The sequence below is a fragment of the Panthera onca genome, chromosome X (assembly GCF_046562875.1).
Source record: "Panthera onca isolate mPanOnc1 chromosome X, mPanOnc1 haplotype 2, whole genome shotgun sequence".
NCBI classification, from domain to species: Eukaryota; Metazoa; Chordata; class Mammalia; order Carnivora; family Felidae; genus Panthera; species Panthera onca.
In genome coordinates this window covers 87,555,663-87,579,084 of record NC_138357.1, presented here as the reverse complement: position 1 = coordinate 87,579,084, position 23,422 = coordinate 87,555,663, and the positions used below count along the sequence as shown (strand labels likewise).

At 46.2% G+C, this 23,422-nt stretch overlaps 2 protein-coding genes across 5 annotated transcripts; both read left to right on the top strand.

Moving 5' to 3' along the window:
* Nucleotides 1–513: 513 nt before the first annotated feature.
* On the top strand, nucleotides 514–5,085 carry EBP (EBP cholestenol delta-isomerase). 2 transcript variants are annotated; one of them, XM_081793098.1, is made up of 5 exons: nucleotides 514–627; nucleotides 1,512–1,830; nucleotides 3,681–3,717; nucleotides 3,846–3,976; nucleotides 4,594–5,085. In XM_081793098.1, the coding sequence occupies exons 2-5, from the start codon at nucleotides 1,530–1,532 to the stop codon at nucleotides 4,815–4,817; spliced, it is 693 nt and encodes a 230-aa protein (XP_081649224.1). In that variant the 5' UTR covers nucleotides 514–627; nucleotides 1,512–1,529; the 3' UTR covers nucleotides 4,818–5,085. The 2 variants fall into 2 exon arrangements, with proteins under 2 accessions (XP_081649224.1, XP_081649225.1); XM_081793099.1 differs by lacking the exon at nucleotides 514–627 and adding an exon at nucleotides 807–926.
* A 2,774-nt stretch (nucleotides 5,086–7,859) lies between these two features.
* TBC1D25 (TBC1 domain family member 25) lies at nucleotides 7,860–22,137 on the top strand. 3 transcript variants are annotated; one of them, XM_081793091.1, is made up of 6 exons: nucleotides 7,860–8,100; nucleotides 9,879–9,988; nucleotides 10,942–11,096; nucleotides 19,838–19,965; nucleotides 20,076–20,264; nucleotides 20,540–22,137. In XM_081793091.1, the coding sequence occupies exons 1-6, from the start codon at nucleotides 7,981–7,983 to the stop codon at nucleotides 21,899–21,901; spliced, it is 2,064 nt and encodes a 687-aa protein (XP_081649217.1). In that variant the 5' UTR covers nucleotides 7,860–7,980; the 3' UTR covers nucleotides 21,902–22,137. The 3 variants fall into 3 exon arrangements, with proteins under 3 accessions (XP_081649217.1, XP_081649218.1, XP_081649219.1); XM_081793092.1 differs by lacking the exon at nucleotides 7,860–8,100 and adding an exon at nucleotides 8,401–8,522; XM_081793093.1 differs by lacking the exons at nucleotides 7,860–8,100; nucleotides 9,879–9,988 and adding an exon at nucleotides 17,778–17,887 and having other exon boundaries at nucleotides 10,982–11,096.
* The last annotated feature ends 1,285 nt before the right edge of the window (nucleotides 22,138–23,422 follow it).

The window sequence follows — 23,422 nt, the reverse complement described above, 5'->3', positions numbered from 1 at the left end:
GTCAGCAAGGCTGAGGAGCTTGGGCTTTCACTGCTTCTTCTGACTTGAAGTCGGGAGAGGTAAGAATGACCGCTGAGGAGTTCTGAGCGCTGAGGTAGAGGGCAGAGGCTCAGTGTACAAATGTGATCTGCCTGTCGTATTAAGCGTCCTTGCCGGTTCGGGCGTGAGGATTGACGATTGCTCCGGGAACCGGTTGCTCTGCCTAAAAAACGAGGGCAAAGGTAAGAGAACACAAAGCAATGCTGACTCAACAGCAGATGAGGAAGATAAACACCAGGTTTCTGATATGATTGATAATGGGATAGGGAAATGGGAGCCAAGACTCACTGCAGACAGGCTTCAGCCGGAAAACGCCCACCAACCTTGGCAACTCCCACCTTTTCACCCAACTCCTGACACGGTCTCAACCAACAGCGAAAATGGCACCACGCATGGAGGCAGGGCCGGCGGCACACAGAGAGCTCCTATTGGTTAGGAGCGGCCCTGGTCGCCTTCCCAGCCCCTCCATTGGTTAGCTCCGTAAGGCGAGGACCTGTGAGAGGATGAGTCTGAACCAGGGACTTTACTCCGCCAGCGAGCCAGCCTGGAGCGTGAAGAAGACCGCTGCGACTGCGACCGCGCCGCTGGGTGAGTGTCCTCCCCCCCCAGTCGGCCACTCCATCCCCTAGCTCCCAACTGCTAAACAGCTGGCCCTCAGCGCCTGCGAGAGACCTTCCCCTTTACACACACTCCCACCGCCCACCAAACGCGCCTGCGCGCGACCCTCTGCTACAGCGCGGTTGTTGGGACAACAGAAGATCTGCTTTCTCATTGGGCAGCTGGCCTACAGGCTTCAAGTTCTAATTGGTGGTCTCTGTATTTGATCTTTTTTTGATGTTTAGCACCGCGCCCAAGACCCCCGCCTTCCGCTTTCCTCTTTCTTGCAGGTTGGTACCCTTATGCGCGATTTCAGGAAGGGTCTGCCTTTCCATACACTGAACCTGAGGATTGTAGTGCTGATTAGTTTTCTCTCTTCTGTCCTGCAGTTTCCAGGACTACGGGGAGGGAATAGTTTTCTGTTGAAAGATGCTAGACCCTGACCCCTGCAATGGGACTCAACCTGATCGCTGGGTCTCCCCAGCCCACTGTGACTCCTGAGGGCGAGGACCACGCCTGGCCCCTGTATCTCCCTTATCAGAGCATAACCAATGAGAGCTGGGACCTAATATGGTTCTTGTGTCTGCCCACCAGACTGTGACCAATGAGGGCAGGGGCTAGGCCTGGTTTCTATATCTTCTCTAGCTGACTGTGACCCCCGAGGTCCAGGATCTGACCTGGTTACTGTACCTCCCACATTTTATGGCTCCAGGAGGGCATATAGATTATTTTTAATCCAGTCTTACAGTATATTAACTGATAATTTTAATCCATTTACATTTCTGGTGATAATAAACTATTTGAATTTGATTTTATGGTCTCATGCTGTGCTTTCTATTCAAGTTTTTGTCCTTTTTTCTCCTTTCTGCTTACAGACATCAACCTACAAAGACATGACCACCAATGCCAGCCCTTTGCACCCATACTGGCCTCGGCACCTGAGGCTGGACAACTTTGTGCCCAATGACTGCCCCACTTGGCATCTCCTGGCTGGCCTCTTCTCTGTCTCTGGAGTCTTGGTTGTGACCACGTGGCTGTTGTCAGGTCGTGCTGCAGTTGTCCCCCTGGGGACTTGGCGGCGACTGTCCCTGTGCTGGTTTGCAGTATGTGGGTTCATTCACCTGGTGATTGAGGGCTGGTTCAGCCTCTACCACGAAGATCTTCTTGAAGACCAAGCTTTCTTGTCCCAACTCTGTGAGTCCTGAGTTCTTTGATGTGCTGTGGGAGGGAATTTTCTGCGCAGGGATTGGCTTAGATATTTATCCAACCACCAAGTCTAACATTATTTTATTTTTTTTTTTTATTAAATTTTTTTTTTTAACGTTTATTTATTTTTGAGACAGAGAGAGACAGAGCATGAACAGGGGAGGAGCAGAGAGAGAGGGAGACACAGAATCTGAAACAGGCTCCAGGCTCTGAGCTGTCAGCACAGAGCCCGATGCGGGGCTCGAACTCACGGACTGTGAGATCATGACCTGAGCCGAAGTCAGACGCTTAACCGACCGAGCCACCCAGGCGCCCCAAGTCTAACATTATTTTAAAAATTTGTTTACCTTTTTTGTTGGGGATATACTCATATGGGTCAAAAAAACATTTAAAGAGGTATGCAATGAAAATCTACCTTCTGTCCACCAAGTGTCCCCAATTATTAACTAATATTTATAATTGCATATGTTTTTTCCAGGGTTTATTTACACAAAAATTACACACATAAGCCTCAGTTTACCATTTGCAAAAGAGGGATAACAGTAATATCCAAATATATGTAAGTTGCTTAGAACAGTGTTGGCAGACAGTAGATGCCATAACTATCATCATCATCATCGTTTTTTTTTCCTTTTGTGTAAACAAATGGTAATATACTATAGACACCTCTGACCTTTGCTTTTTTTAACATTTTTAAAAATATTTATTTTTGAGAGAGAGAGAGAGAGAGAGAGAGAAGGGGGAGGTGCAGAGAGAGAGGGAGACACAGAAACCAAAGCAGGCTCCAGGCTCTGAGCTGTCAGCACAGAGCCCAAAACAGGGCTTGAACTCACAGACCATGAGATCATGACCTGAGCCAAGGTTAGATGCTTACCCGACTGAGCCACCCAGGCGCCCCTGAACTTTGCTTTTTTTTAATGGGGTTACTCCTCATTGGTTCATGAAGACCTTTCAAAGCATAGATGTTACAGAATTATTTGACTTGTCCAAGTCTTTTGCTGTTATAGATAATACTCCTTTTTGGCCTCATGAATGAAACTACTATTCTTCCATAACACTTTGATCTAGCATACACAAGACTGTGGAGATCTGTTTTCATTTCTCTTGTAAATATGGTGGAGAAGAATGGTAGATGTCTGTTTAACTTTATGAAAAACTGCCAAACTGTTTTTAAAAATGGCTGCACCATTTTATTTTCCCACCAGCAGTATATGGGAGTTCTAGTTCCTCCACATCCTCGCCAACACTTGGTATGGTCAGGCGTTTCTTCAATTTTAGTCCTAGTGGATGCGAGTGATATCTCATTACTTTTCCTTAATGACTAATCAAAGTTTGGGCACCTTTCATATATTTATTGACCATTTGGGAATCCGCTTTTGTGAAGAAACTATTATTGTCTCTTGCCTATTTTTATACTGGGTGGTCTGTCTTTTTCTTACTAATTCTCCTCCCACTCTTTTATTCACTAATCTGTTCACCTCTGTGCTTGCATGCTCGCTTGCTTGTGTGCTCTCTCTCTCACTCACTCACTCACTCACTCACTCTTACTCACTCATTGGCTACTTTACTCACTCCATCACCTACACTTAACTCCTTTCATTCCACATTTATTGAATACTAGACAATCACAGCATTACTTACTGTTCTGTGTCAGGTGTGCATAAATTATCATTATATGTATGTTAACTCTAGAATCCAGACAGCTACCCCATTTCACAAATGAGGAAACTGAGGCATAGACAGATTATAAAGCCCAGCTTACATGGGCACTCATCTCTCACAAGTCTGAGTTCCTTTTCTTGCCTTTATTCTTCATGTATGCCTCTTATTTTCTTCAGGGAAAGAGTATGCCAAGGGAGACAGCCGATATATCCTGTAAGTGTTTGCCTCCATCAAGGGAAACCTGCATTGGTTTGGGGTGGTGATGAGTCAAGGAGCACTAATGGGGTGCCCTGTGGGTAGAGCACAGTGATGCCAGCGTTCTCCAATCCTTTCTCCCACAGGAGTGACAACTTCACGATATGCATGGAAACCATCACAGCTTGCCTATGGGGACCACTCAGCCTATGGGTTGTGATCGCCTTTCTCCGCCAGCAGCCCCTCCGCTTTGTCTTACAGCTCGTGGTCTCTGTAGGTGAGGAGAGGGCCCACACTGAGTGCTGGAGGGGTTGATGAGGGATCTCCAGACACAGAGGCATTCCTGCAGAGAGCGTCTCTCAACTGTGCCCATCCAGGGCTGAGTCAGACTGACTGACATATTCCTGAGGTTCTCGAACATCCATGACGCCCTCAGTCTGTATTCTCAAGTAGGGAGGGTTCATTTCTCCTCCTCCTTCATCACAAAGTCTCTTGTGAAGGATACATGAGGTGGCCCACCATGGTGGGAAGCCCCTGGATCCTCCAGGATCAGGATTCTGAGCTCCCTTCATCTGACATTCAGTCCTCGTGGGTTCTTACATGGCTAGATTTCTTTAGTTCTGGAATCCTGATCTGTCTTGAATGAAAGCACTTTGAGCTTCCTTAAATTCTGGTGATAATGTACTCTCCTGAGTTCAGAAATGCTCAGCTTCTGATTTCTAGAATTCTCACTTTTGTAATTCCTCAAATTTTTCAGCCATATGATTTCAGAATTCTTAGCTCTCTAGATTTGGGAATCCTGAGCTCTGAGACCTTGAATGATGACTTATAAAATGCCTCAGAATAGCTTTTCCTCTTCACTTTGGTTTCCCTTTCCTCTTCTGCCCCCCACAGGTCAGATCTACGGGGATGTGCTCTATTTCCTGACAGAGCACCGGGACGGATTCCAGCATGGGGAGCTGGGCCATCCACTCTACTTCTGGTTTTACTTTGTCTTCATGAACGCTCTGTGGCTGGTGCTACCTGGAATCCTCGTGCTTGATTCTGTAAAGCAGCTCGCTCATGCCCAGAGCATGCTGGATGCCAAAGCCACAAAAGGCAAGAGCAAGCAGAACTAATATAAGCCAAGCTCAAACACTGGCTGATGAGGAACCCTCCACCAGTCAAAAGAGTCCAGTCCTTACTCCCACAGGTTGGAGGCACAAAATGAATTGATCTGGCAAATGCCTGCTGATGGGTAAGCACCAGAAGGGCCAGAGGCAGAGGCAAGAAAGGACGTGTGTGGAGCTACTGCCAGGAAGCACTGGGACAAAGGTACAGAGGAACCTAGGCAGTCCATGATGATGGCAGTTTTTAGAATCAGGAAATAAAAGATATGGACCCTAACACTGAGAGATCTTTAATTATTAACCCCAGAGATGCCCTGTGACTGGCCCCACAAACCCTTCCATCACTCATTCATTTCACAGATAACCGTTCTCTCAGCCATAGACCCCCATCATCATCACAGAGACCTCTAATTTATAACCTCACAAACCCCCTATCACTGACCCCACAGCGTCCCTTGATGGCTAATTAGATCCCCGAGACACCCATTATCTCTTTGAAGAAGTAATCATCCACTCACACCCTTGGTATTCTCTCCAGAACACACTTTCTCATCCTTTGCAATATGGACAGGCTGAGAACTTTCCAAATCTCTAAGTTCTTCAATTTATTCAACCTCTTGTCTCCTGATCAGGTACCCTACAGACACCCCGTCAATAACTCCACAGATCTTTCCTCACTCACCTCAATCCCCATTACTCACTCCAAAGACCCCACCATTATTCACCCCACAGACTCACCTATTTCTACCCTAAAGATCTCCATCACTCACCACACAGACCCCACAAAACTCACACAAGACCCATCACTCACTTAACATAACTTGCCCCAACAGACCTCCAGTCGTGCAACCTACAACCCCATGACTGACCCCACAGACCCTCTCACTCTTCCCACAAATTCCCTGTCATTTACCCTATAGGGTGTCATTACTTACCCTACAAAGCCCTGTAACTCACCTTGCAGAATTTATCACCTCATACCCCACAGATCCCCCAATTACCCCACAGATCTTCCATCACTCACCCCACATCCTGTCATCCTACAAACCACCTATGACGTACCCACAGATTCCCATCATTCAACCCACAGATACCCCTCTCCCTACAGACCTGCCCCCATCACTTCTCCCACAATTTCTCTCATTAACCTCATAGACCTTGAGTCATAAAACAAACAGGTACTTGAGGAATGTGGAGATGACAAAGGATGAAAAAACTACAGATATCCGTAGACTGGCTCCTGGTGACCTGTGCAGAGCAGGACTTCAGATCAGTTCCTGGTTCTACTCAAGCCTACGGTGTAGCTTTTGACAAATGCCTCAACTCTAAAGCCAGACACAGCCCACCTTTTGTCCATTGCACTTACCCTCTGTGCTACTTACTATCCCTTTGACCTTGAGCATGATTCTCCCTGACCTTCAGTGCTCTCATCTGTAAAATTCTAATAATAGTACCTCCCTCATAAGGTTTTTATGCAGATTAAATCAATTACTACATGTAGACTATCTGGAATACACTTTGTATTTGTTAAATGGAAGGATAAATAAACAGATGAAACAAAGTTCTCCCCAGGACTATGACAAGGAATTATTTTTTTTAATTTTTTTTAACGTTTATTTATTTTTGAGACAGAGAGAGACAGAGCATGAACGGGGGAGGGTCAGAGAGAGGGAGACACAGAATCTGAAACAGGCTCCAGGCTCTGAGCTCTCAGCACAGAGCCCGACGCGGGGCTCGAACTCACGGACCGTGGGATCATGACCTGAGCCGAAGTCGGCCGCTTAACGGACTGAGCCACCCAGGCGCCCCTGACAAGGAATTTTTTTATCTCCTTGTTTCCAGCAGTATCTTTCCATCCAAGGCCCCCTCCACAACCAAGACAGACCTCTGACCACATTATACCCCATTTAAAATCTGTGCATCAGTGCCCTCAGGATTAAACTCCAAAATCCAGGCTAATATTTTGTTCATCCCACCCTATGATAATTTTAATGAGAAGCAGACTGAAAGTTTTAAATTTTTTTTTATTATTTTTGAGAGACAGAGAAAGAGAACGAGCAGGGGAGGGGCAGAGAGAGGGAGACAGAATCTGAAGCAGGCTCCAGGCTCTGAGCTGGCTCTCAAAAATTCCCCATTATTTTATACCTTCTAGGAAACTGATTATCTAATATTAATACCAAGGAAACAAAAAGATACCAAAATAAAATTGCAGACTTACCTAAAAAATTAATGTTAAAGAGTAGCATTCATATAACACTGCAACCATAACTGAGGTCCAGGCATCTTGCAGGACTCCTTTGTTAGAAATTACATTTGTAAATGTATTTTGTCTGTATTTTGTCAAACCATATGGATGTGCAATGAAGTGAGAAGCATGCCTTCATATTGTGATTCGAAGAATCTAAAATATGCTCATTCAGCTGATATTTAGTGGACATACAATGTTATTTAATAACAGGACTGACCTCAACGTGTTGTGAGGATTAAGTAAAACGAAGGCAAACAAAAAACCAGGACCTCCAGAGAGCATAAAAATCGCTTTTTTTTTTTTTTGGTAAGTTATTTATTGAAATACATTATGCAGGCAGAAACTGTAAAAGTCACGCTTCACGAATTTTCACAAAGTAAACTATTCTTAAAAGATTCTGGAAAAAGGATTATTTTTCCGTTCAGCATACTCTTTTGAAGCGAGGGACACAGGCATTTGAAATAGATGACATCATCTGCTATTCAGAAGGGGGAGGCGACTAGGAGCGGGACGCGGGGGTCTTGACGCCAAGCGCAGCAGCTTCCTTTCCCCGCCCATGCCTCTCGCCTGAATGGGTGGTTACTGTAACACAAGTAGGTGAATCCGGAAGTAAAGTGCCCAAACAACCAAACCGCAGACGAGGGGAGGTGGGACCTCAGTAAGCGCCTGCGCACTGGCTAAAGTGAGGCAATACACTCGGCTTTAGGGGCGGGATACCTGGCAACAGCATCCTATGCGCATGCGTAGAGGCCGTCTCCACCCTGTGCCAGGTGGGAGGGGCAGTAGGGGGGGCGGGCAGGGTCGCACGGCGCCCTCTGCGCCTGCGCTCAGGCGCAAGGTGGGGCCGCGGGCGCCTGCACTCTAGAGTGTTCACGAGAGTAGGGGGCAACGGTCAACCGTCGCCCTGAGACGGGTGGCGGCGGGATGGCGTCGGCCTTAGGATCCTCGGACTTGGCCGGCTCTGGAGCGCCCCCACCTGGTGGGGGAGCCCAGGCGGCGGCGGCTGAAGAGGAGGAGCGAGAGGTGGTACGGGTCCGAGTCAAGGTGAGGCTGACAGCTGGTCGGCCAGCCCGACTGGGGTGTCCACAGGAGGGGAAGGCGTTGACTGCCCTAGGTTGGAGGGCGGGACCCGAGATCTGGGGTGTTACCTGAGGGGCGAGGCTTGAGGGCGGAATGACAGTGGTGGGGACGGGGGTGGGGCGGGGGGAGGCAGGACCTGGGAGTGCTGGGCAGGGCTTGAGAAAATGGAGGGGTAGGGGCCTCAGAAATGGATGGGTGGAGATTATGGGTAGAGGGGAGGGGCTCTAGGGCTGGGGGAGGGGCCCTAATAGTTAAGAAGTGAGGCCCTGAGGAATGAGGGGGAGCTGCTGGTGTCTGAAAAGGAGGTGCTGAGGTCAGTTAACATGTGTGTTAAGACTACACTTTTCTTGTGTGTCCCCACCCTGGATGAGCTGACACGCTTGTCGGTAAGACGAACAGCTAAATAAATGAGATGCTTTGGACACTGGTGAATGCCATGAGGAAATAACGAAAAAGCCTCTGAACTAGGGTGTTACTTTAGCCAAGGTTGTACCGGGAAGTCCCTACAGAGATATTGAAGGAGCAGAGACCCAAATAAAAAAGGAGTCAGCTATGTGCATACCGGAGGAAGAATGGAAGCAGAGAGAACAGCAAGGGCAAAGGCTGGGAGGTGGGGATGAGCTTGGCATGTTCCCTTAGGTTCCCATATTTCTGGAGCGAGAGGGCAAGGTCAAGAGTGGGTAGGGGGGTAAAGCAAAGAATTAAAAGAGGGGCATATTGTGAAGGGCCTGTGGCATGTATTCTAAGAAAGCTGTTGTGATAGTTCCAGCAAGTGGTGATAGTGGCTGGGACTAGGGTGGTGGCATTGGTGTTGATGAGAAGAAGGTAGATTCTGGAAAGAAGTAAACAGATCACCTCAGGGTAATACAGGAAGCTCTAAGGTAGAGGTTTGGGAATTCAGAAGAATTGATGCCTGAGCTGTGAGTGAGCCAGTTGAAGAAAGCAGGAAGGACTTTCCAGAGAGGGGGATCAGCACAAGCAAAGTCCTGGAGCCAGGATGTATTCAAAGTAACTTCCAGCCATTTGGTAGTACCAGAGCATAAAGTTCAAAAAAGCTGACTGAAGAGAGGCTGGCTAGGGTCCTATAGACCCGCCTTCTGGGGACCCTCAGATTGCCTTTGAAGAGATTTAAGCAGGGGAGTATTGTCGATAGATGTGCCAAATTGGTGCAACATGGAGTATTGATTTAATGGAGGCCAGACCGGACATGGTGATCCTGACAACCAATCGGGGGGACACAGAAGAAGGATTGGGTGGGGGCGTCTGGGTGGCTCAGTCGGTTAAGCATCCAATTTCGGCTCAGGTCATGATCTCGTGGTTCTTGAGTTCGAGCCCCTCATTGGGCTGTCTGCCGTCAGCACAGAGCCCGCTTCGGATCCTCTGTACCCGTCTCTTTCTGCCCACCCCTCTCTCTCAAAAATAAATAAACATTTTTTTTAAAAAGAAGGATTGGGTGTCTGGACTATTGCAGTAGCCTCCTCCTCACTAGACTGCTGCTTTCTCCCTTGCCCCCAACAGTCTATTCCTCCAAGAGCATCCAGAGGATCCTGTTAAATCCTAAGTCAGATCACATCCTTCCTCTGCACAGGACCCTCCAAGTCAAAAACCAAAGCCCTCACCATGGCCCAGAACATCTGCCTCCATCTGCCCCTCCCCCAACTTGTATGACCTTGCCTCCTATCCCTCCACTTCATTGTGGTGATGTAGACCCTGGTGGCCTACCCTGTGTCTTCTCTCCCCAGAAGTGTGAGAACTTCTTGCCACCCGAGTTCCGCTCTTTCGCTGTTGACCCCCAGATCACCTCGCTCGATGTATTACAGCACATCCTCATCCGAGCCTTTGACTTAAACGGGTGAGTTATGGGATGCTGGGGGACCAACCATTAGGCCACCCACCTCAACAGTGGTTGTTTGGCTTTTAAGTTGTTGTTTGGTAGGGATTTTGTTTGTTTGTTTTATTATTACAAACACTCCCCCAGTGAACTGCCACTTTTGCCTATCTGGGAATATTTGGGGAAATGTACTCAGGATAAATTCCTAGCAGTAGTATTTCTGGGTTAAAGGGTGTATGCTTTTTAAAAATTCAATGGATGTTTCCAAAATGCTCTCCAGACAGGTTTTTTTTTAACTGATTTACAGTCTCACCAGCAGCATATAAAATGCCTGTTTTCCTCAAAAACATTGGTTACTAGAAAACATTGGAAAATTTGCCAACCTGATACATGAAAAGTGGTGTCTCTTGGGGACAGGTGTAATGTGATGGTTATTTTGTTGTGGTTGTTATTTTGGAGGAATACATGCACATGGTAGCAAATTCAAAGAGTACGAAAGTATTGAATACTTAGGCTGTGTCCATGGTTACCTTAGTTATCACACAACATACTTCATTGCATGGTTGCACAAGTGTAAGTGAAGAACAAATTCTTAGTTGTTGTTTGACTTTTTTGCATAAACATTTTTTGTTGTGAAAAATAAACATACAGATTGCTTTATTTCTTATGCAGTAGAAAGGCTGCTTTCTTCCCACCTCTTTCCCTGAACTACCCTGTTACCCTCCCTAGAGGGGACCAATATTCTTTTTCAGTGTGCCCTCTAGATTCAAGCAGGTGTGTATCTGCTTCTGGGTTTGTGTAACAAAGTAGAGATAATCAATCTGATCTCAAGCTGCCCACAGTCTTTGGCACAGTACCCAACACTTGATAGTTGTTCAGCATTGTCTCGGTCTTCCCTGGCATCTTGTGGAAAATGTCCCTGAGGCCTCTGGGGCACTGGGGCACTTGAGAGCTGCCATACTTCCTCTATCCAGGAAGAAGAACTTTGGCATCAGCTACCTAGGCCGGGATCGGCTCGGGCAAGAAACTTACCTCTCACTCCTGTCTGACTGGGACCTCAGCACAGCCTTCGCCACAGCCTCCAAACCTTACCTGCAGCTGCGTGTAGACATTCGGCCCACTGAGGACAGTGAGTATCTGGCACCCTGGGGGCACTGCTCTGGGACCCACCCTTTCCCTAAAGGATGACTCCACCCCTTACAGTACAGTCCCTCACAGTGGGCTTGGAAAGAAGGTATATTAGGTCCAAATGCTGATTTGGCCACTAGGCCTCAATTTCTTTATCTGTAAAGTAGAAAAAATGGTATCTTAGGGCCATCGTGAGGATTAAACAGGGAAAATCATGGAACACTGCATGGTTGCATAGTGAAAGCTCAAAAAATATTACCTCTAACAACCGTAATTATATTATATTTACTGTTATAACATATAACCTAGTGATATAGGTTATAATTATATAATGCAGTATAACAATAGAGGTATAGTATTGTATGTTTCCGTTATAATAACACATAAATATAACAATACTGATTATAATAATGATGGTTGTATTTATTCATTCATCCTGACTCATACTCATTTGTTTGCACACTTGCTCACTCATTCATCATTGCCTTGATCTCTCAGCCACTTCATCTCTTCTTATATTTGTTCCCTGACTCTTGCCTGTGTTGGTTCCTGGGAGCACACAGATAAATTAAGACAGGGACCCAAAAACTTAATTACAAACCATATATTGGATGCTAATATTGTATCAATATTAAATGTCCTGGGTATGGTAATGGTATCGTGGCTGCCAAAGGAAAATGTCCTTGGTAAAAACACCATTAACTATTAAGAGATAAAGTGTCATGATGTCTGTCAATAATTCAGCCAAAAAAAAACAGGTATCTATATGGAGAGAGCGAGATGAAGCAAATGTGGCAAAAATGTGAACAGGGGAGCTAGATGAAGGGCATATAGGTGTTCAATGTATTCATGTTTCTAACTTTATTGTAGATTGAAATTTTTTTAATAAAAAGTTGTGGAGTGGAAGCCTCAGAAAATTCACATGCCCATTTGGGATGACCAAGGTATTACTAACGTCATACTAACACAAATAGCTAACATGTGTCGAACACTTAGGACCATTCTACACCCATAATATTCATTAGATTGTCAAAACAATCCTACAGGGTAGGCATGATGGTTATCCCTATGTTATAGATGAGGCTCAGAGAAGGGATAGGACTTGTACATGTCACACAGACAGTAAGTGGAGGAGCAGGATTTGAACCCAGGTGGTGGCTAAACTAGCTCCAGAGTCCTTGTTCTTAACCATTTGATTCTGTGAAATTATGGGCTTGTTAAGATTGGCAGCCTTGAAAAGAAGAGAGGCAGAGAGAGAGAGAAAAAAAAACTGGAGTCAGAGAGAAAGATAATGACAGAGATGGGCAGAGAGACAAATGGAAAAAGGTAGCCAGAGACAAGAACTTCTTTTATTTTTATTTATTTTTATTTTTAATTTAAGTACAAGTTAGTTAACATACAGTGTAATAATGATTTCAGGAATAGAATTTGGTGATTCATCACTTACATATAACACCCAGTGACCATCCCAACAAGCGCCTTCCTGAATACCCATCATCCATTTTAGTCCATCCCCCCATTCACCTCCCCTCCAGCAACCCTCAGTTTATTCTCTGTATTTAAGAGTCTCTTAAGGTTTGTGTCCCTCTCTGTTTCTATCTTATTTTTGCTTCCCTTATGTTCATCTGTTTTATTTCTTAAATTCCACATATGAGTGAATTCATATGATATCTTTCTCTGACTGATTTTGCTTAGCATAATACACTCTAGTTCCATCCACATTGTTGCAAATGGCAAGATTTCATTCGTTTTGATCACTGAGTAATATTCCATGGTGTGTTGTGTGTGTGTGTGTGTATACATATAGTGGACATTTGGGCTCTTTCCATACTTTGGCTTTGTCAATAGTGCTGCTATAAACATTGGGGTGCATGTGCCCCTTCAAATCAGCACTCCTATATCCTTTGGATAAATACCTAGTAGGGCCATTGCTGGGTCATAGGGTAGTTCTATTTTTAATTTTTTGAGGAACCTCCATACTGTTTTCCAGAGTGGTTGCACCAGTTTGCATCCCCACCAGCAGTGCAAAAGGGTTAGCCTTTCTCCACATCCTTGCCAACATCTGTTGTTGACTGAGTTGTTAATATTAGCCATTCTGACAGGTGTGAGGTGGTATCTTGTTGTGGTTTTGATTTGTATTTCCCTGATGATGAGTGATGTTGAGCATTGTTTCATGTGTCTGTTAGCCATCTGGATATCCTTTTTTTTTTTTTTTTTTTTTTAACGTTTTTTTTGTCTTTGAGAGACTGAGAGAGACATAGCACCAGCAGGGGAGGGGCAGAGAGAGAGGGAGACACAGAATCCAAAGCAGGCTCCAGGCTCTGAGCTGTCAGCACAGAGCCTGACAGGGGCTTCAATCCGTGAACCATGAGATCATGACCTAAGCCAAAGTCTGACGCTTAACCAGCTGAGCCACCCAAGCGCCCCCATCTGGATGTCTTCTTTGGAAAAGTGTCTATTCATGTCTTTTGCCCATTTCTTCACTGGATTATTTGTTTTTTGGGTGTTGAGTTTGATAAATTCTTTATAGATTTTGGATACTAACCCTTTATCTGATGTCGTTTGCAAATATCTTCTCCCATTCCATCGGTTGCCTTTTAGTTTTGCTGATTGTTTCCTTTGCTGTGCAGAAGCTTTTTATCTTGATGAGATCCCAATAGTTCATTTTTGCTTCTGTTTCCCTTGACTCTGGACACATGTCAAGTAAGAAGTTGCTGCGGCCAAGGTCAAAGAGATTGTTGTCTGTTTTCTATAGGATTTTGATGGCTTCCTGTCTTACATTTAGGTCTTTCATCCATTTTGAGTTTATTTTTGTGTATGGTGTAAGAAAGTGGTCCAGGTTCATTCTTCTGCATGTTGCTCCTGTCCAGTTTTCCTAACACCATTTGCTGAAGAGACTGTCTTTTTCTCTTTTCTTTTTTTTTATGTTTTATTTATTTTTGAGAGGGAGCAGAGAGAAAGGGAGACACAGAATCCGAAGCAGGTTCCAGGCTCTGAGCTGTCAGCACAGAACCTGATGCGGGGCTCCAACTCACCAACTGTGAGATCGTGACCTGAGCCGAACTGGGATGCTTAACCAACTGAGCCAGCAGGTGCCCCCAAGAGACTATCTTTTTTCCTGGATATTCTTTCCTGCTTTGTCAAAGATTAGTTGGCCATACGTTTGTGGGTCCATTTCTAGGTTCCAGTGATCTATGTGTCTGTTTTTGTGCCAGTACCATACTGTCTTGATGATTACAGCTTGGTAATAAATTTGGAGTCTTGAATTGTGATGCCTCCAGCTTTGGTTTTCTTTTTCAGGATTGCTTTGGCTTTTTGGGGGTCTTTTCTGATTCCTTAGAAATTTTAGGATTGTTTATTCTAGCTCTGTGAAGAATGCTGGTGTTATTTTGATAGGGTTTGCATTGAGTATGTATATTGCTTTGAGTAGTATTGACATTTTAACAATATTTGTTTTTCCAATCCATGAGCATGGAATGTTTTTCTATTTTCTTTCATAAGCTTTCTATAGTTCTCAGTGTATAAATTTTTCACCTCTTTGTTTAAGTTTCTTCTTAGGTATTTCATGGTTTTTGGTGCAGTTGTAAATGGGACTAATTCCTTGATTTCTCTTTCTGCTGCTTCGTTATTGGTGTATAGAAATGCAACCAATTTCTGTACATTGATTTTATGTCCTGCGACTTTGCTGAATTCATGAATCAGCTCTAGCAGTTTTTTGGTGGAGTCATTTGGGTTTTCCACATAGAGTATCACGTTGTCTGCGAAGAGTGAAAGTTTGACTTCCTCCTTGCTGATTTGGATGCCTTTTATTTCTTTGTGTTTTCTGATTGCTGAGGCTAGGATTTCCAACACTATGTTGAATAACAGTGGAGATATATATATGCACACACACACACCTGTATGATTTCTGAGTATCTCCTCTTACTTTGGAACATCTTCCCCATCCACAAGCTTATACAAATATTCTCCTACATTTTATTCTTATATGCTTATTATTTTCTTTAAACATTTTTTTTTAATGTTTATTCATTTTTGAGAGAGAGAGAGAGACACAGCACGAGCAGGGGAGGGGCAGAGAGAGAGGGAGACACAGAATCTGAAGCAGGCTCCAGGCTCTGAGCTGTCAGCACAGAGCCCAACGCAGGGCTTGAACCTATGAACCGTGAGATCATGATCTGAGCTGAAGTCATGCAACCAACTGAGCCACCCAGGTGCCCCTGCTCATTATTTTCATTTTTTGCATGTAAATCTCTACTCTGTGAACACTGTGGTAAGTACACTTAGCTCTCAAAAAATGCCAGATAAACAGTTAATTATGCCAGTATCATTTATTAAAGATACACCTTTTTTACACTGATTTGAAATGACACTTTTATCATACACTGAATTCTCATGTGTACTTGGATTTATTTCTGGGCTTTCTATCACATTCTACTAATTGGCTCCATTTTTATATTGCTGTGCTAACACCATATTTTTATCACATTGGTTTTGTAGTTAATTTTGATAAGGCAAGCATTGCCATCCTCCCACTGTGCTTTTTCTTGGCTCTTCTTTTTCTTAACTATTCTTAAAAAATGTGAATTCTTTCATATGATCCTTAAAATAATTTTATCCAATTCCAGGAAAAACCCTGTTAGGCTTCTGATTGGCATTGCACAGAATTTATATATTAATTCAGGGTTTGGGAAGTTTGACAAGTTTATAAGAAAATGTAGTACGCATACCATATATTATGTAATACCACAAGCAGGGCCTGGAACAGCACCCCATAACAGCACCTGGATGCTTCTTCAGGGAAATGTGTGTGCATTCCCACTTAGTAGATTACATAAAGACTATATATAGTCTCATGGCAGTTCAGATCAGGCTTTACCACGGGATAAGTTTGTGCTCATAGAAATCCTTTGCTCATTCTATTAATGGGTTCTTTCTTTCTTTTTTTGGTCAATATAGGATATCTCTCTCTTTTCCTGTAATATGTTTGGTCTTGAACGGTGCTTTTTCTGACATTCACATGGCTGCACTTCCTTTCTGTTTGTTAGTGTTTACCACATATACCTTTAGATTTCTTCAACTTTCAGCCTTCCTCTATCATTTAGTTTTAGGTATGTCTCTCACAGAAACCCCATAGCAGGATTTATGCTTTTTTTGCACAACTGACAGTGAAATCTTTTCCCCTCCAGTCTCTCCCACCCTCACAGGCCCTTGAAATGGAAGCTTTGGGACACTTTTAATTCTTATTTTTCCTCTTTTCCCTAACTTTTAACCTCTGAGTTTTGGTTAGTTAGTAATTTCTTTTTATAAATTTTTTTTATGTTTTATTTTATATTTGAGAAAGAGACAGAGTGCGAGCAGGGGAGGGGCAGAGAGATGGAGACAAAATTTGAAGCAGGCTCCAGGCTCTGAGTGTCAGCACAGAGCCCGACACGGACTCGAACCCATGAACCATGAATGAGATCATGACCTGAGCTGAAGTCAGACACTCAACCAACTGAGCCACCTAGGCGCCCCAGTAATTTCTTTTTAAATTCTAGGCTATCATTATATTTTCTTTATAGTAGGTCACTTGTGTCCCAGGAATCCTAATGTAACACTTAATATTGCAAACTCCCAATCATTGCGATGGGATTCTTGAGCAAACGGCTAAAAATTCGTGAGATGTCTTTAGTGCAAAAAGGGGACTTTGCTAAAGCACAGGGACAGGACCCATGGGCAGAAAGGGCTGCACTGGGGTTGTGAGAAGTGACTGACTATACACTTTTAAGTTAATGGGAGTTAGGGATAGTGTAAGTCTCTAAGGAATTTGAAAGTAAAGCTTCTAGGACCTTGAGGGGCTGCTGTTAACAAAAGGTTACTTTTAGTCTTTAATTAGACAAAAACATGAAGGAAGTAAGGCATCCATGAGTTCCTTGGACAGGGTCACCCTGCATGTTTCAAATATCTATCAGTGGGCTGCAAGCTGTAAGGAGATTTAATTGAAGCTACATTTTCTATTGCCTTTGTTTCCCTCATCAGTGGTATCTTTGTCATTTCACGTTTCACTATACATATTAAAAACTTGTGGCCTGTCACTATTTACTCTCCCTTTTGCCTTCCCCCACTTTGATCCCCTGAAGTTATTCAGTAGTCATTTGCTTAGAGAACTTCTTATTCTCCAATAAGGTGCACAGGTTACATGTACTCCTCTGACCAAAAATGTCTTTCTTTGGCCATGATTGATATGTGCTGTCTTGCCTGGGTGGGGGGCCCATGCATCTCAAGCGTTTCTTCTCAGCGCTCCATGGGTGCTACAGGCCACTGTCTTCTTGCTTCCAGAGTTGAGGAACAGAACTATTTGCATCTTAGTCCTCCAGGTATCTCTACTTTTTTTACTCAAATCGTCAAGCTTGAGCTCTGCACCTTGAAGGGGTTCTTCTGTTTTGTCTTACATTAAAAAAAATGTTTATTTATTTTGAGAGAGAGAGTGAACGAACAGGGAAGGGGTAGTGAGGGGGGCAGAGAGAGAATCCCAAGCAGGCTCTGTGCTGCCAGTGCATAGCCCAATGCTGGGGCTCGAACCCACGAACCATGAGATCATGACCTAAGCTGAAACCAAGAGTCGGATGCTTAACTGACTGAGCCACCCAGGTGCCCCTTGTTTTTCTTTTTCTTTCTTTTTTTTTAATATTTGGTCTTTCAGATCATTGGTTTGACCTTCATCATTTTACCTGTTAAGTGTTTTCATGCCTTGGAAAGACCACTCTGGCAGCTGTTGGGAGAGAGTGGAGAGGAACAAAGAGGGAGTTTCAGGTGAGAGATGTGGTGGTTCAGGCTACAAAGCCAAGATGAGAGAAGAGGTGGAATTTAAGTATGTTCTGTGGGCAGAAGCCACAGGACTTAGTGACAGTTTGGCCCTGGGAGTTGAGAGTGGGAGGCTGCAGGGATGTCTCTCAGGTTTCTGGCTCAAGCAGATGAACAGATAGAGACACTGTCTATTCACATGAGGAGCAGAGGAGGAGGTCGTGTCGCAAGTGGATCTTGGGTTCTCTTTTTGGATCCCTTAGGTTTTCAGTGCTCTATGAGACATCCAGGGAGAGGCAGTGACATCCAAATAGGGCCTCGAGTTTCCTCCTCCCTCAGCTGTGTGGCAGAAGGCACAGTGGACTCCATGGACATGCTGCTTAGGGACAGCATTTGCCTGCAAATTACAATGGCTTAAACAAATCAAAGTTGATTTGCTTCATATTGTAGAGTTTGATATTGTATCAAGTATTGTAAGATTTTATATTGTAGAGTTTATAGAGTTTGACATAGCTGTTGTCAGTTTAGCAGCTCTGTGGTTCCAGGGCTGACATCTCTTAAGTTTCTCAAACTTCCTTTCATGTGGCCACTGCCACTTCAGCCACCACATCACATTTGTGGTAGGAAGACAGGATGTGAGGGGAAGTAAAGAAGAGAGGAAAGAGACAAATTTCTATTGATATTCCAAGGGTCAAAACTGGAGAGAGCCAGTATAGCGCTATTTCCTCTAAGACACAAATACTTTCTCTAAAATCTGTCTGGGCTCTGGAGTCCGGTAAACAAGATTCAGATCCAGCCGTACCATTTCCTGGCTGTCAAGTCTTGGCCAATTACCATTCCAACCTTTTTTGTCATCATCTACAAAATGAGAATGATCATGGTAATCTCTACCGATTGTGGGGTGAAGGCTAGTGTGAATAGTAGATTAAGAGTTTGGGGGCACCCGGGTGGCTCAGTTGGTTAAACGTCCGCCTTGGGCCCAGGTCATGATCTCGCAGTTTGTGAGTTTGAGCCCCGCATCCGGCTCTGTGCTGACAGCTCAGAGCCTGGAGCCTGCTTCAGATTCTGTGTCTTCCTATCTCTCTCTCTCTCCCCCTCCCATGCTCACTCACTCACTCTCTCTCTCAAAAATAACTAAACATTTTTTAAAAAGAGGTTGGGCTCTTGGGGTACCTGAGTGGCTCAGTTAGTTAGGGGTCTGACTCTTGATTTTGGCTCAGGTCATGATCTCATGTTTGTGGGTTCGAGCCCCGTGACAGGCTCTCCACTGGCAGAGCAGAGCCTGCTTGGGATTCTCTGTCTCTCTCTCTGTCTCTCTCTCTCTCTCTCTCTCCCTCTCCCTCTCTCCCCCCCCCCCCCCCCCCGCCTTGCTCACATGCTCTCTCTCAAAATAAATAAATAAGCATTTAAAAAAAAAAGAGTTTGGGCTCTTGAGCTTTGGGCCTGGGCTTCAAATTTCAGTTCTTTCACTCACTAGCTGTGAGGCCTTGGGTAACTATCTTCTATTGATTGTGCCTGTTCCCTCATAGAAAGAATCATGATAATAATGGTGCCTAACTTAGAGAATATGGATGTGAATGTTAAATGAGTCAATATTTGCAAAGGGCTCAGAATACTTCCTGGCACTTAGCACCATGGAACTGGTAATGTTATCTAGTGTTCTTATTATTTCTATTAAACTTAAGCCCTTGTCACAGTGCCTGGCACATAGTAAGTGCTCAATAACTGTGACTTCATACATTAAAATATTGCTTAGAGTCTACCCAGCCATTTTGTGAGACCGTTACCACAAAAGAATTATTCATGGTTTAATTTTCGCCTGATTTGGATGACATGGGAAGAGAAGGTGGGAGTCATTCATTGCCCCGTGGGTAGCCTGGCTGTAGTAGGATAGGAACCCAGCCCTGCGGTCTGGGACTCTGACCCCCATTCTCATATTGTCTCATTCTGTGTGCCTAGGCCCGCTGCTGGAAGACTGGGACATAATCAGCCCCAAGGATGTCATTGGTTCTGATGTGCTGCTGGCTGAGAAACGGTCATCGTTGACGACAGCTGCCCTGCCCTTCACGCAGTCTATCCTCTCTCAGGTGGTTTCAGGGACCCCTGTGGCCAGCTGTAGCTGGCGCCCCAGACTCTGAGCATGCTGTTTGGCACCTGCCCAGCTGACAGGTGGCCTTTCCCCCTCCTTCCTTCACAGGTGGGCCGCACCTTGTCTAAGGTCCAACAGGTGCTGAGCTGGTCATATGGGGAAGATGTCAAGCCCTTCAAGCCACCCCTGAGCGATGCTGAGTTTCACACATACCTGAACCACGAGGGCCAGCTCTCCCGCCCCGAGGAGTTACGCCTGCGGATCTATCACGGTGGTGTTGAACCCTCCCTGCGAAAGGTGAGCCGCCTCGGTCACTCATCAGATCCATCACTCATGCAGTCGTGAACAGCACATGAGACACATGCAGCGGACCACGCCATCATGGGATGGCATGGACATGTTCCAGAGCAGCAAGCTCTCCTTCAGGAGGGCTAGAGGCAGAGGTGGGAAGGCAGACTTTTCTGAAGGAAGACAAAGGCCCCAAGGCCACAGGGTGGATGGTATCGGATATACACTGGGATGTGGTGGCTCATTTGTAGAACCTCAGCCTTATCCCTTTTGTCCCTGGCCAGGTGGTGTGGCGGTACCTGTTGAATGTGTACCCAGATGGGCTGACAGGCCGCGAGCGGATGGACTACATGAAACGCAAGAGTCGCGAGTATGAACAGCTCAAGAGCGAGTGGGCACAGCGAGCAAGCCCTGAGGACTTGGAATTCATCCGCAGCACAGTCCTCAAGGATGTGCTGCGTACGGACCGGGCCCACCCCTACTATGCAGGGCCTGAGGATGGCCCGCACCTGCGGGCACTGCACGACTTGCTCACCACCTATGCCGTTACCCACCCACAGGTGTCCTACTGCCAGGGCATGAGCGACCTTGCCTCGCCCATCCTCGCCGTCATGGACCATGAAGGCCATGCCTTCGTCTGCTTTTGTGGCATCATGAAGCGCCTGGCCGCGAACTTCCATCCTGACGGCCGAGCCATGGCCACCAAGTTCGCCCACCTTAAGCTGCTGCTGCGACACGCTGACCCTGACTTTTATCAGTACCTACAAGAAGCTGGTGCTGATGACCTGTTCTTCTGTTACCGCTGGTTGTTGCTTGAACTGAAGCGTGAGTTCGCCTTTGATGATGCCCTCCGCATGCTTGAGGTCACCTGGAGTTCACTGCCACCCGATCCTCCTGAACATGAAGTAGAGCTCGTTGGACCCCCCAGTCAAGTGGCAGACACTGGCTTCAGTGGCCACAGGGGAAGGCCCATGCGACAGAGGCACATGCTGAGGCCTGCTGGTGGAGGAAGCAGTGCTTTTGAAGATGCTGTTGACCACTTGGTCACGACCAGCCAGGGGCCTGGTGGTGGGGGGCGTCTCCTGAGACAAGCCAGTCTGGATGACCTTCAGCAACTCAGGGATCACACGGGCTCCAGGAGGGACCCTCGGGTCCAGCTGCCCCACCCAGCTGCCCTTATCAGCTCCAAGTCCCTCTCTGAGCCCTTATTGAACTCCTCAGACCCACTGCTCTCCTCCTCTTCCCACCCTGATTCCCCATCCTCCTCATCTCCACCATCCACCCAAGAGGCCTCTCCTGCTGGTGATGTGGCTGCAGGATCCCCCTTGATGCCAGAGTTGGGCTCCCCACAAGAACCTGGGAAGTCCCTGCCACCCCCACCCCCACTGGGCCTGCCCCCACCCCAGGAGTTTGGTCGGGGGAACCCATTCATGCTCTTCCTCTGCCTCGCCATCCTGCTGGAGCACCGCGACCACATCATGCGCAACGGGCTAGATTACAATGAGCTGGCCATGCACTTTGACCGCCTCGTGCGAAAACACCACCTGGGGCGTGTCCTTCGCCGGGCCAAGTCTCTCTTCGCTGATTACCTGCAGTCGGAGGTGTGGGACTCAGAGGAGGGGGCCGAGGCCACAGCCCCATCTTGATCAGGTTGCTTGCAGCCTACCGTCAGCCCCACCTGGTCTCTGTTCTTTGCCATGAGGGCCTACACATAAGACGCCACCTCCCTGCCTGTCAGCCCTTGACCTGTTGGAGTACAGGGTCCTCTCTCCCCAGGTCTGAGAGTATGGGACTATGCTTTGGCACTGCCCTGTGGAGGCCACGGCCTCTTTTCTCAGTTTATGTTGTTTCATTTTTAACAACTATACTTTGCACACATGAACGTTGCTGTGGTCTTGTGTATTTCTCCGCCCTCTCCCTGGTTTTTGTTATAGATGGAGTCCCCAGGGGCTCTTAACCTGATGGAGCTGAAATAACTTCACTTGGTGGAGGGTGGTTCCTACTCCCCCAGTGGCAGGAGAGTGGGTGCTGAGGCTTGGTTCTCAAAGGAGAGCCCAGGTCAAGGACTGCCTGGAGATAGCCTGAGGCTGTTTTGTGGTACATCTGTCTGCCTGGGAGTGACTGGATTATGGCTGTGAATGTATGTTTTCAGGACAGGCCCCAAATGAGGGATGAGAGAGAGAGTTCCTGACTCCAAAAGGGCAAGACTCATCACACAGACTGGACGGTATAGGCTACTTAGAAATGTTGGGCCAGCCACTTCTGCCATTCCACATGTCACCATCTCTAGGATCCAGACACTCCCCTGTGAGTCTTACTGCTGGCAGTCCTGGGCAGGGGGCTGAGGCTATTCTTGTCACTTGCTTTGGGACCAGCCTGAGGGACTGTGGCCTTGCCATGCCTCGGGCTCTAAGCCCTAAATTGGGTTTCCAGCTCACGAGGGCCTGTCTTAACAAGTTAGCAATAGAAACCACTCCTCAGCTTTCTCTCTCTCACTTTTGTTGGCACACAAATCAAGCACTGATAAAACTCAGGCCCTAAAAGAAGTCACCCACTTATTTGAGAAGATAATGATCAAAAGAAGGCCCTTTTCCCCCACTTACTTTCTCAGAAGGTGGATTCTTCTGTAGGCCAGTTGCTGTCCTCCCCAAAGGACATGGCAAATGATGGGTTAGGCAACTGGGTTCCTTCAGGTTCTGGCCTGGCTGCACCAGGTCCTGGCCAGAAGTTGCTGCACTAGGCTGAGATGAGAGGCATTGGGGCAGCCATCCTCCCATCTGTCTCCCTCAAGAATGCCATATAAAGCTGGAGATCACCCTTAACAGATTCCCATCATGACCCGGTATTTGGAGGGGAAGCTGACCATTACTCTGATGAGGGCTCAGGCACCGGAAAAACAGGACAAGACCATTCTGTGTCTAGGGTACTCCCAAGTGCAGATAAGGTGCTCAGACATATGCCATCCAAGGGCTATCCAAGATTGAGCATCTGGCCCTCTGAGGACCTGAAATGTCCCCTTTGTCAGTCACCAGCTGATACCCTTTGGGTGCATTCTGTGAGTAATGAGCTCAGATATTTGAGGGGTCAGACAAGTCAATTTTGTGTATAGCAGGTTGGGACCTCTGAGGGTCAGAGGGGTCCTTTCTGTGAATAGGAAGCTCGGATAC